This window comes from Gorilla gorilla, chromosome 5 (genome assembly GCF_029281585.2).
Source record: "Gorilla gorilla gorilla isolate KB3781 chromosome 5, NHGRI_mGorGor1-v2.1_pri, whole genome shotgun sequence".
NCBI lineage: Eukaryota > Metazoa > Chordata > Mammalia > Primates > Hominidae > Gorilla > Gorilla gorilla.
In genome coordinates this window covers 28,399,673-28,413,170 of record NC_073229.2, presented here as the reverse complement: position 1 = coordinate 28,413,170, position 13,498 = coordinate 28,399,673, and the positions used below count along the sequence as shown (strand labels likewise).

Sequence of the window (13,498 nt, the reverse complement as noted above, 5' to 3'; positions counted from 1 at the left end):
AATTCTCCTGCCTCAGCCTCCCAAGCAGCTGGGATTACAGGCGCCAGCAACCATACCCGGCTAATTTTTTTATCTTTAGTAGACACCAGGTTTCACCATGTTGACCAGGCTGGTCTTGAACTCCTGACCTCAGGTGATCCACCTCCCTCTGCCCCCCAAAGTGCTGGGATTATAGGTGTGAGCCACCGCACCCAGCCTCAAGTAACTTCATTATCATACGGTGATCCTACATTGATTCTAGGGAGAATGGCGTAAGAGGAATTACATTTGTATCCATTTTTATTCCATCTAAAAATCATATTCAGAAACTTGCTTTTCTGGGATGATAGAGTAGATGTACTTTCCTCTCTCACTAAGTGCAACTAAAAACCCTGGACATCATATATAGATGACACATAAGAAGGCTCTGAAAGGTGGAGAAAAGTCTGACCAGTCAGGGATCTTGGGGCTCAGGAATGCCATGGTAAGTTCCCTAAAATTGTTTCCCTTATATATCCCAGACTTAAATGTGAAAACCAACCAGGCATGGTGGCTCACGCCTGTAATCCCAGCTACTTGGGAGGCTGAGGCAGGAGAATGGCTTGAACTCGGGAGGCAGAGGTTGCAGTGAGCCGAGATCATGCCACTGCACTCCAGCCTGGGCGACACAGCGAGACAAAGCCTTAAAAAAAAAAAAAAAAAGGTGAAAACCTAGCAGAATGGCCAGCCAGGCATGGTGGCTCCTGCCTGTAATCCCAGCACTTTGGGAGGCTGAGGCGGGTGGATCACCTGAGGTCAGGAGTTCAAGACCACCCTGGCCAACATGGTGAAACCCCGTCTCTACTAAAAATACAAAAAATAGCTGGGCGTGGTGGTGGGAGCCTGTAATCCCAGCTATTCAGGAGGTTGAGGCAAGAGAATCACTTGAACCCGGGAGGCAGAGGTTGCAGTAAGCTGAGACCACACCACTGCACAACAAAAGCTAAACTCAGTCTCAAAGGAAAAAAAAAAAGAAAAAAAGAAAACCTAGCAGAATGGACAGGCATGGAACAAATAATAATAAAAAAAAAAGTGCATGAACAAAAATCCTGCTCTTTCTAGCCAAAGGACCACACAAGGAGCAGCCTAGCAATACTTTCAGGCAGTGACCACTCTGCTGCAGCCAAACCACACATCAAACTGAAGCCCCACTCTGACCCACCCACTCAACAGAGTCTCACTCACCTCTGTTGCCCAGGCTGGAGTTCAGCAGCACAATTTCGGCTCACTGCAACCTCTGCCTCCCAGGTTCAAGAGATTTTCCTGACTCAGTGTCCCAAGTAGCTGGGATTACAGGTATGCACCACCATGCCCGGCTAATTTTTGTATTTTTCATAGAGATGGGGTTTCACCATGTTGGGCAGACTGGTCTTGAACTCCTGACCTCAAGTGATCCGCCCGCTCTGGCCTCCCAGTTGCTGAGATTGTAGGCATGAGCCACCACACCTGGCCTACAACTAAAGTTTTTTTGTTTGTTTGTTTGTTTTTTGAGATGGAGTCTTGCTCTGTCCCCCAGGCTGGAGTGCAGTGGCATGATCTCAGCTCACTGTAATCTCCGCTTCCCAGGTTGAAGCAATTCTCCCTGCCTCAGCCTTCCGAGTAGCTGGGATTACAAGTGCCCATTACCACAACCAGCTAGTTTTTGTATTTTTCATAGAGACAGGGTTTCGCCATGTTGGCCAGGATGGTCTTGAACCCCTGACATCAGGTGATCCGCCTGCCTCTGCCTCCCAAATTGCTGGGATTACAGGTGTGAACCACCGTGCCCGGCCACAACTAAATTTTTTAAAAAACCACAATTTGGTTTAGGTTTTATAACCAAAATTAGAAAACAGGGCCAGCCGCAGTGGGTCACGCCTGTAATCCCAGCACTTTGGGAGGCTGAGGTGGGCGGATCACAAGATCAGGAGTTCAAGACCAGCCTGGCCAACGTGGTGAAACACCATCTCTACCAAAACAACAAAAATTGCTGGGTGTGGTGGCGCACGCCTGTAATCCCAGCTACTCCGGAGGCTGAGGCATGAGAATCGCTTGAACCCGGGAGGCGGATAGTGATTGCAGTGAGCGGAGATCACGCCATTGCACTCCATCCTGGGTGACAGAGTGATACTCCGTCTCAACAACAAAAAAGAAAATTAGAAAACAGGATTCAATCAAAATTCCCTTTTAGCAAAATTTTCTGTAAAAGATATCTACACATCTAAGAAATATGGGGCCCCCAAATCTTCCATGCAAGTCACACAAAAGGCTGCAGTCATGGCTTTGCACTAAAACTTCTGCCACCATATAGGGAGCAGCTTGGATAGACTGAAAAGCAAATATGAGAACAAACCCATTTCCACGGTGAATGGATATACTCATGCCATTTTGACATTAAACTAGCTATTATTTTTGAAGCATTTCCTATTAGTGTATATATCAAATGTCAGTTGATACATAGCATCAGATATCCTGAAACAAGTAAGGTTTTGAATGCATAAAGTATCCTGGGGAATAAACTGAACTCTACATGGTAAAGAAGAGTAATAGAATGAAAGTACCTGGCACCTGCAATTAAACCTGCAGGCATGAATTTTCCAGAGTGGTAGAACCTCATTCCCATAATGCCAGCCAAGGTACCAGATGTAGCTGATGAAAAACATATAAAGAAGTGTTAAAACTCATTACATCTTCTACGCAGGGGAATCAGAAGTGGGGCAAGCCCCACCCATCTCTCAAGGCTCACGCCTCATCCTATGCTTATTCCTCTTTCCCCAAGTGGGGGAGATTACTGACTGCCCACATCCTATGGGTCCTAGTACCAATATTGGCCAAATAGGGCCCTTCACAGCCTGGGTCCTGCCTGCCCTTCCAGCCTCATCTCTCACCACTTGTCTTCTGCAAAACCCACACTTTAGCCATCAATGTGTTAGTTTTCTCCAAAATGCTACCGTTTCTCACGCCCTGCAGACGCTATTGCCCTGCAGACGCTATTTCCTCTACCCTGCACGCAATTCCCACTGGGTATCTGTCAAAGCACCTAGTACATGTCAAGCGCTGTGCTAGGAGCTGGGGAATACAAAGGTAATCGTAACTGTCTTTGCCCTTTTACAGTGCTTCAGGTCTGATGGGACAGACTTTAAAGACTCACACGAATAAAAAGGCTTAGACAAAAAAGTGAAGATTGGCTGAGATCTGAAATTACGCAGGAATTAATGAGCTGAAGGATGGGAAGGCCCATTCCAGGCAGAGGGGACAGTATATGCAGAGGCCCTGTGGTGACAAGGAGCACGGCACATTCACCCTAAAAGGGCAGCATGGCACAGAAGTCAAGATGCAGTTTGTGAGTAAGAGGTGCCAGACCACATGGAGCCTTGAAGGCCATACTGGGGTTTGGGTTTTCATCGTAAGAACAATGAGAAGCTATTAAAGGATGCTAAGCAGAAGGACACACGAACAGAGTCACATTTTTTTTTTTAAATTTTTGAGACAGAGTCTTGATCTGTCACCCAGGCTAGAGTGCAGTGGCGTGATCTTGGCTCACTGCAACCTCCACCTCCTGGGATCAAGCAATTCTCAAGTCTCAGCCTCCTGAGTAGCTCGGACTACAGGCGTCCGCCACCACGCCTCGCTAATTTTTTTTTTTTTAATTAGAGACCAGGTTTCACCACCTTGCCTACAGTGGTCTCGAACTCCTGAGCTCAGGCAATCCACCTTCCTTGGCCTCCCAAACCTGAGGTCAGGAGTTACAGACCAGCCTGGACAACATGGCGAAACTCCTGTCTCTACTAAAAATAGAAAAATTAGCCGGGCATGTTGGTGGATGCCTGAATCCCAGCTACCTAGAAGGCTAAGACAGGAGAATTGCTTGAATCTGAGAGGTGGAGGTTGCAGTGAGCCGAGGTTGTGCCACTACACTCTGGCCTGGGCAATATGTGAGACTCTGTCTCAAAAAAAGGGAAGTTTATGAAGGGGAAGGAGACAAGCATATCTGAATATCAATAGGTGGATCCACCTAAAAGGAGGAATACAAATACAAGACAGGATCCTGGCCAGTGTAAAGGTCTGGAGAAGGTCAGGGAGAAGACACCCAAAGCCCAGAGGAAGACACTGGTGTTGGAGAGGAGGGAAACAGGACGAGGGGAGGCTTGGAGATTAAAGGCTCTGGGAGTCCCCACCTGATGGCTGCTGTTTTTTCTCTACAATAGGCGTGAGGTCATTTGCTGAGTGGAGTAGGATCAGAGAAAGGGAAAATGCAGGCTCAAGTCATTCTGGAGCATGAGGGATGGAGCTGTTACGCAGAGCTGGGACCTGGACGCACCTCCTTCCCCAGCACACCCCATTAGCCATCACGGACCTCCCTTCCCAACCCCGGCTGTGTACAGATCACATGGCTTCTCCCTCCCATGTGGCACCCATTCTCACACGGGGTTTGTGGAGACGGCAAGGAACCCACACTCCTAGCAGTGTCTGACACATGGGTGGAGCCCCACAGAAATGTACTGAAAGCCACTCTGGTAAGGAGGACTCTTCGGTCCCCCACACCACTCACTGTCCGTGCTGCTCACAGGGTACCTTTCCAGTCCTGCTTCTATGCCTATGTTTTTTGTTTTTTGACATGGAGTCTTGCTCTGTCACCCAGGCTGGAGTGCAGTGGTGTGATCTCAGCTCAACTGCAATCTCTGCCTCCCAGGTTCAAGTGATTCTCCTGCCTCAGCCTCCCAAGTAGCTGGGACTACAGGCGCCCGCCACCACCCCCAGCTAATTTTTGTATTTTTAGTAGAGATGGGGTTTCACCATGTTGGTCAGGCTGGTCTCGAACTTCTCACCTTGTAATCCACTTGCCTCGGCCTCCCAAAGTGCTGGGATTACAGGTGTGAGCCACTGCAGTCACATTTAGCTAACTGCTAAAGAGGTGATTTTCAAATGGGGAAATCGCAATTCAGATGCAAACCTAACCCAGACGTGTGATAGTTTAGTGATGCTGAAGCCAAAGGTCTTCAGTGGGCAACCTCAACGGTTGATACATTTGCCTGATAGAATTTTAATGCTACTGGGTAAATACAGTCATGAGCTATGAAAATCCTTCCATGTTCTGTATGTAAAAGATAAACAGAAACCAGCATAATTCCTGCATCTGCACCCTCATTTTAAAACTTTCTGAGGACTTGGTAGAAGCAGTGACATTGTCATAAGTGAAGTGTGAAGAACTCACCCCAACCCACCAAACCAGGGTCTTTTGGAAAAGAGTATTGTGGATACATAGCTGCCCTAAGGAGATGCCAAAGCAGACATACCTAGGAAAACCCAAATGTTCCTTGGATCCTGAGACAGCTGGTAAGCACCCAGGCCGGCTAGACTGCCAAAGAGCAGCCCTGCAGCCAGGGACGGCACGCTGCCTAGAGGGAAGCAAACACAGCTTGCATTGTAATGTCAGGCACTTATTTCACTAACGGAATCCCCCAGACCCCCTGCCCTACAAAGGAGGACAGCACAGAGAACTCTCAACACAGCTCACAGCCAAGGTGGACTCAAGCAGGAAGACGTTACGGAGAGTGTGCTATCTTCTCAGAGAAGTCAGGGTCTTCCCACCCCATTTTTCTCTCCTCTAATAGGCAGGGCACTTCCATCTAAGGAAAGGAAAGAGGGCCATCTTCCCTCCTTAGATGGAACTGTGGCTAGGCCTTCTTTCTAATCAGACCTGATCAACCATGAAGGACTGGAATTGTGTACAGGCAGGACCTCCAGCAAATCACAAAAGGAGAAGGAGATAAGGCCAGTCAATTACAAAAATACAAAGACCTGGAGAAGAAGAATTCTGGTGCAGGGGTTGGGGTGGGAATGCAGGCAAGGACTAGGGGGCAAACACAAGCACAGCTACTGACACACCCCTGCCTGGCCTAATGAGGAGAGTTCAAAATACCAGTCTGTGTAGGCCAGAGGTTTCCTCCTACTTGAGCCCAGAGATGGCACTTGGGGGTCGTGGCTGATGAATGGCAGTCAACAATAATAACAAACTACAACCGCCCCTACCTATCTGTAGATAAAGAGGCAAAAACAAGTAATTCCAAAAGAGGCCTGGCTCAGCTTCACCAGATAACCAAAAGGCAAGGGCAGGAGCTGCAAGACTGACAAGGAAGCCTGCACTCCAGCTTGGGGACCCACAGCAAACCTGACTCAAACGAGATTGCTTCTCAGGGACACGGGCACTCACATTTCACTGGGACAATGGGAAGATGTTAAGAGGCTAAGTAACAACAAAACCATACCTGCTTTTACATAGCCAATGATCCCACCAGAAGCAACCAGTGCTGCGTAGCCAAAGCCAAACCAATGCAAAGGCACTCTGAAAACACAAGAGTGAGAAGTCAGTGCTAACCTGGCTTTGAAAACAAACCATACTGTCATAGGATGGGACTAAAATGTAATCATTCCCCACAGGTCCTATCACTGAAAATAAGGCCCACAGAGGTTGGATGACTTACTGAGAGTCACACAACTCAGCAAAGCCAGAGCTGGGACTCAAACCCAAGTTTCTGGCCCACAGGTCCAGTGATCCTCCCATCCCCCACGCCATCCCAGGCAGTCTACTCTTAGGGTTTTTTTCAGCTAAGGGAAGGAACTCTGGTTTCCAGAAGCTCCTGGCTACTCCATACCCATTTACTGCACTCACACTGAGCCCGTGTCCATTGCGCCATTGATTCCAGCCTGGGCGACAAGAGCAAGACTCCATCTCAAAAAAAAAAAAAAAAAAAAAAAAGTTGTGTGTGTGTGTGTATACATATATATATGGAACTTTTTTTAAAAATAATATCTCTGCTAGATACATCTGAAACCTCTCTTTTAGATAAAGATGGTGATGAAAGAAGGGGAAAAGAATGATTTGATTGGGTTAATAGAAAACCACACCAGAAACGAATATTAGTGTTTTATGGAAATAAGAAATCTATGCCTGGCCGGGCGCAGTGGCTCATGCCTGTAATCCCAGCACTTTGGGAGGCTGAGGCAGGCGGATTACGAGGTCAGGAGATCGAGACCATCCTGGCTAACACGGTGAAACCCCGTCTCTAATACAAAAAATTAGCTGGGCGTGGTGGCAGGCGCCTGTAGTCCCAGCTACTCAAGAGGCTGAGGCAGGAGAATGGCGTGAACCCGGGAGGCGGAGCTTGCAGTGAGTAGAGATCACACCCCTGCACTCCAGCCTGGGCAACAGAGTGAAACTCTGTCTCAAAAAAAAAAAAAAGTTAAGAAAAAACCAAAACTATGCTTAACACTACTACACAACATTCAGCTATAGGCCTTTTGAAAAGAAAAAACATACCACCAAAACAACTTTCGGGTTACTCCGTTTGAACTCTGGAATATGATAGACCTGGCTGTTAATACCTAAAAACAGCACAAAATGAAATATAAAATTAGTGACTCCAGGCCAGGCATGGTGGCTCACGCCTGTAATCTCAGCACTTTGGGAGGCCGAGGCAGGTGGATCACCTGAGGTCAGGAGTTCAAGACCAGCCTGACCAACATGGAGAAACCCTGTCTCTACTGAAACTACACAGTGGCGGGCGCCTGTAATCCCAGCTACTCGGGAGGCTGAGGCAGGAGAATCGCTTGAACCCAGGAGGCGGAGGTTGCTGTGAGCCGAGATCGCACCATTGCACTCCAGCCTGGACAACAAGAGAGAAACTCCATCTTAAAAAAAAAAAAAAAAAATAGTGACTCCAATTTTGGTAACATTGGATTAAGATAAAATGTTTAGGAATAAGTTTAATAAAGAATGTTCGAAACCAACAAGTAGAAAACTATAAAGCACCACTGAAACCAGAAATAGACTTCAATAAATAGAAAGGCATCCTCTCTTCTTGGTGAGAACATCTCAATATAATGAAGATGTCAGTCTCACTAACCTTATAGTTTACAAAATTTTGCAATCTCATTAAAAATTCTAATGAGTTTTTTCATTGACACGGACTATAAGTTAATCCTAAAATCCTTACGGAAAATTAAAGAATTGCAACAAAAATGCTGCACAGGAAGTGCTTTAGAGGGACTAGCCCTTCCAGATTTGAAAACTTGACAAAACCTCTATAATTTAAACAGCATAGTAATGGCACATGAATAGGTCAAAGTAACAAAAGAGCAGAATGCATTAAAAAATGCCTATCAAAAGGTGGAATATCAAATCACTGTGGCAAATACTCTTTTAATAAATGGGACATTGACTAGCCATTTCAAAAATAATAAAATTCCATTCCTCCCATCATACATGAGAATTTATAATGGGTCAGAGATTTCAATGTGAAAAAAATTTTATTTTTTCACATTGCTAGAAGAAACATGCTAGATACTAGAAACATGCTGGAAGAAAACTTGGATGAAATAATCTTTAACCTGGTATAGGGAGAGGCTTTCTAATTCTAAATCCAGAGCCAGTAAAGGATTAATAAATAATGTCTACAAATACCAAAAAACGTTTGCATAGACAAAGTGTACCGTAACATCAAAAGACAAATGACTACAAAAAATCTTTATCAACATGTAAATCACCATACTTCACTGATAAAGGGTTAATCCTGAGGCCGGGCATGGTGGCTCACGCCTGTAATCTCAGCACTTTGGGAGGCTGAGGAGGGCGGATCACCTGAGGTCAGGAATTTGAGACTTGCCTGACAAACATGGTGAAATCCTATCTCTACAAAAAATACGAAAATTAGCCAGGCGTGGTGGTCCACATCTGTAATCCCAGCTACTTGGGAGTCGGAGGCAGGAGAATTGCTTGAACCAGGGAGGCGGAGGTTGCAGTGAGCTCAGGTCGCGCCATCGCACTCCAGCCTGGGCAACAAGAGTGAAACTCCGTCTCCAAAAAAAAAAGGAAAAAAAAGGGTTAATCCTTACTTTGTAAATGTTTTAAAAATTGAGGGGAAAAGATTAGAAATCCTATAGAAAAGTGGGCAAAGTCATGCACAGACTCTTTACCAAAAGATGTATAAACATATGAAAAGATGTCCAACTTCACTCATGGTAAGAGAAACGTAAATTACAACTACACTGAGATACCATTTCTCACCCATCAGATTGTCAAAAACTTAAAAGCTTAACCGTACTCTCTACGGATAAGACTGTGGAGAAACAGGCATTTTCATACATTGTTGGTGGGAATGCAAAATGTTTTAAGTCCTATAGAGGGAAGCTGGCAGTATTTAATTAAATTATATATATACATACCTGTTGACACAGCAAGCAAGCGCAGGGATAAATAAGAATTTATCCGTTAAGAGTCACCTCCAGGCCGCATGCAGTGGCCCACGTCTGTAATCCTAGCACTTTGGCAGGCCCAGATGGGCGGATTGCCTGAGCTCAGGAGTTCGAGACCAGCTTGGGCAACATAGTGAAACCCTGTCTCTACTAAAATACAAAAAATGAGCCAGGTGTGGTGGCGGTTGCCTGTATTCCCAGCTACTCAGGAGGCTGAGGTACGAGAATTGCTTGAACCTAGGAGGCAGAGGTTGCAGTGAGCTGAGATCATGCCACTACATTCCAGCCTGGGCAACAAAGGGAAACTGGGTTGGGAGCTGTGGCTCATGCCTGTAATCCCAGCACTTTGGGAGGCCAACACGAGGTCGGCAGTTCAAGACCAGCCTGACCAACATGGAGAACCCCCATCTCTACTAAAAATACAAAATTAGCCGGGCGTGGTGTCGCATGCCTGTAATCCCAGCTACTCGGGATGCTGAGGTCCTGAACCCAGGAGGCGGAGGCTGCGGTGAGCCGAGATCACGCCATTGCACTCCAGCCTGGGCAACAACAGCGAAACTCCATCTCAAGAAGGAAAAAAAAGAGTCACCTCCAGTGATATGAATTACAGGTGCACATGATTACTTGTCAGCATTATTTATAGTTGCAAAATATTGGAAGTTGCTTGGACATTCAAGCATAGGAAATGGATTGAATAACACATGATGGAGTCAAATATAACCGTGAAGAGAATGAAGAAGGCCGGTCGCGGTGGCTCAGCCTGTAATCCCAGCACTTTGGGAGGCCAAGACGGCGGATCACAAGGTCAGGAGATCGAGACCATCCTGGCTAACACGGTGAAACTCTGTCACTACTAAAAATACAAAAATTAGCCAGACATAGTGGCACATGCCTGTAATCCCAGCTACTCAGGAGGCTGAGGCAGGAGAATTGCTTGACCCCAGGAGGCGGAGGTTGCAGTGAGCTGAGATCACACCACTGCACTACAGCCTGGGTGACAGAGAGAGTGTTTGTTTCAAAAAAAAAAAAAAACAAAAAAAAAAACAAATGTTTTAGGAAGATAATTTTAAGATATGTAAATAACCTTTTTTTTTTTTTTTTTTTTTTTTTTTTGACAGGGTAGGGTCTTGCTCTGTTACCAAGGCTGGAGAGCAGTGGAACAATTATGGCTCACTGCAGCCTCTACCTCCCGGGCTGTAGCCATTTTCCCACCTCAGCCTCCCAAGTAGCTAGGACTATAGTCGTAGTCTGGCTGGAGTGCAATGGCGCAATCTCAGCTCACTGCAACCTCCGCCTCCCGGGTTCAAGCGATTCTCCTGCCTCAGTCTCCCGATTAGCTGGGATTACAGGCATGCACCACCACACCCAGCTAATGTTGTATTTTTAGTAGGGACGGTTTCTCCATGTTGGTCAGGCTGGTCTCGAACTCCCGACCTCAAGTGATCCACCCACCTCGGCCTCCCAAAGTGCTGGGATTACAGGCGTGAGCCACCGTGCCAGGCCCATGTTAGTTTTTAATATTTTTTAATATGAGTGTGCATATAGTTGTTAGTATGTTATTTTATTACCTCTTAAATGACTACGGGATCTGTGGTTATATCTCCTCTTTCATTGCTGACATCATTTTTTTGTTTTTTTGTTTTTTTGAGACGGAGTCTTGCTCTGTTGCCCAGGCTGGAGTGCAGTGGCGTGATCTTTGCTCACTGCAAGCTCAGCCTCCTGGGTTCATGCCATTCTCCTGCCTCAGCCTCCCGAGTAGCTGGGACTATAAGAGCCCACTACCATGTCCGGCTAATTTTTTTCTATTTCTAGTAGAAACAGGGTTTCACCATGTCAGCCAGGATGGTTTCGATCTCCTGACCTTGTGATCCACCCGCCTCGGCCTCCCAAAATCCTGGGATTACAGGCGTGAGCCACCGCACATTGCTGGCATTCTTAACTTGAATCTACTCTATTATTTTAGCATCAGAAGATTATGAATTTTACTGATTGTATTAAAAAACAATTTTAAGCCAGGTGCGGTAGCTCAAGCCTGTAATCCCAGCACTCTGGGAGGCCAAAGCAGGCGGATCGCTTGAGGTCAGAAGTTTGAGACCAGCCTGGCCAACATGGTGAAACCTCATCTCTTCTAAAAATCCAAAAGTTAGCCGGGTGTGGTGGCGTGCACCTGTAGTCCCAGCTACCTGTGGCAGGAGAATGGCTTGAACCCAGGAAGCGGAGGTTGCAGTGAGCCAAGATCACACCATTGCACTCCAGCCTAGGCATGGTGAGACTCCATCTCAAAAAAAAAAAAAAATTAAATTGTATTGATTTTCTCTTTTCAGTTTTATTGATTTCGTCTTTTACCTATTATTTCCTGTCCTCGCGTGCTCTGATTTTATTTTGCTCTTTTTCTGGTTTCTTTAGGTGAAAGCTTAAATTATTGATGTGAGACTTTTCTTCTTTTCTAATATATGCTTCTAACGCTGATTATTTCCCTCTTCACAATGCTTTATCTGTACCTTACCACGTTTTATGTTTTATTTTTATTTAGGTCTGTATTATTTTTAATTTCCCCCAAGATTATAACTCATGAGCTATTTAGAAGAATGCACTTCAATTTCCAAATGTTTGAGAACTTTCCTTTCCTTCTCATTTTTATGTAATTAAAGCTTATACTATAGACACATTAGATTAAAATTCAATTACACTTGTTTAGTTACATTGTATAGGTTGTTCAAGTATCATTGGAGCAAACTTTTCAAATATTAACTTTATGTAGTGGTTGCCAGTCTTTTGCACTTGTAGAGTGGCAAGTAAAAAATACCCTGAAAATATGGCCCTCAGGCCACTGGAGAGGCTCACAGAGACAGAAATAGTGGGAATTTTCTGAGTCCTCAGTGCTCATTACTTTCTAGGCCAGCACACAGGGATCCAACAAAGCCAGAGTTAGTGTTCATTAAAGGGCAGTGGGATAGAAGGATGGAGAATGCCCTGGTATCACCTAGCTGGTTCTAATGACCCATGCAGGATCGCATGGTATAAGCTGGCTTGTAACATAACTCGTTCAAGACTCCTTCTGTGCATTAATGAGCGAATCTGTATTTGAACATGTTCACATGAACAGATTGGAAGAGACGATAAATTTACCATGAGTAATCCCTTTAGGATTGGTTTTAGGAACTTACTGATCCTGTATTCATCTTGGGCATTTGTCTGTTGTATTTGCTGTCACAGAATGTCTTTTAATCCCAAATACACTTCTACAGATCCATCCAATACAAGTCCCTAGTCATGATCTTTGGAATGAAGTAATACATTTCAAAGAACATTAGAAGGAAGGACTATGGCAGGAGAGATGGAATTGGTCCTTCAGAGGACTGGGATGAAGATGAGAAATGAACCAGCATTAGGACAGCCTTAGTCTCAATACATTTGCCTAACATAAGTTCAAAGGGCACAGTTGTGTGCACAAAGTATCCTTGATGACATCATAACTCAGAATTCAGTAAAATGGCTCATCAGGTCCCTCACAGGGGATGTGCTAGGGTGGTGGCCACTCTTGAGACTCTGTGCCCAGTGATGAAAAATAGTATGAAGGTTGTTTAAAAATGAAAAATAGAATTACCATGCTATTCAACAATCCTACTTCTCAGTATATAACCTAAAGAATTAAAGGCAGGATCTCAAAAAGATATTTGCACACCCATGTTTATTGCAGCATTATTCACAATAGCCAAGAGATAAAAGCAATCCTAATGACTTTGGTGGATGAAAGGATAAAATATGGTGTATATATGTGTATTTGTGTATATATATATGAAGACTAAGCAGCCTTCGGAAAGAAGGAAACCATGTCACATGCTAGAACATGGGTGAACCTCAAGAACATTATGCTAAGTGAAATAAGCCAATCACAAAAAGACAGATTTTTTTTTTTCATATGAAGTATTTAAAGTAGTCAAAATCACAGTAGTGGTTGCCAAGGGCTGGGAGTGGGAGTGGTGGTGGTGGGATTAGTGTTTAATATGTACAGAATTTTAGTTTTGGAAGATGAAAAATTTCTAAAGATTAAGAAGTAAGAATATACTTAACGTGTTAAGTATATTCACAATGATGTAAACATACTTAACATTACTGAACTGTATACTTTAAAATGTTTTAAATGATTTTTTTAAAAAGCAGCAGCATAGGAATAAATCTTCATGACCTAGCACTAGTTCATGATTTCTTAAATATGACACCAAAAGCACAAGTAACAAAAGAA

General features: G+C 44.8%; 1 protein-coding gene across 1 annotated transcript; it reads right to left on the bottom strand.

Annotated features, from left to right (window-relative positions):
• Positions 1 to 2,422: 2,422 nt before the first annotated feature.
• LOC115934951 (transmembrane protein 14C-like) lies at positions 2,423 to 6,687 on the bottom strand. Its single transcript, XM_031012060.3, has 4 exons — positions 6,671 to 6,687; positions 6,267 to 6,343; positions 5,295 to 5,396; positions 2,423 to 2,646 (listed from the first exon to the last, which is right to left on the bottom strand). Exons 1-4 carry the CDS (start codon positions 6,685 to 6,687, stop codon positions 2,444 to 2,446), a joined length of 399 nt encoding a protein of 132 aa, XP_030867920.2. The 3' UTR covers positions 2,423 to 2,443.
• Between the last annotated feature and the right edge of the window lie 6,811 nt (positions 6,688 to 13,498).

Coding starts and splice junctions, on each gene's coding strand:
- LOC115934951 (XM_031012060.3), bottom strand. Junction 5,397..6,266: donor CATTGGCTATGTAAAAGCAG/GTATGGTTTTGT, acceptor GCTTCCCTCTAG/GCAGCGTGCCGTCCCTGGCT. Junction 2,647..5,294: donor GAACATTTGGGTTTTCCTAG/GTATGTCTGCTT, acceptor GTTTTTCATCAG/CTACATCTGGTACCTTGGCT.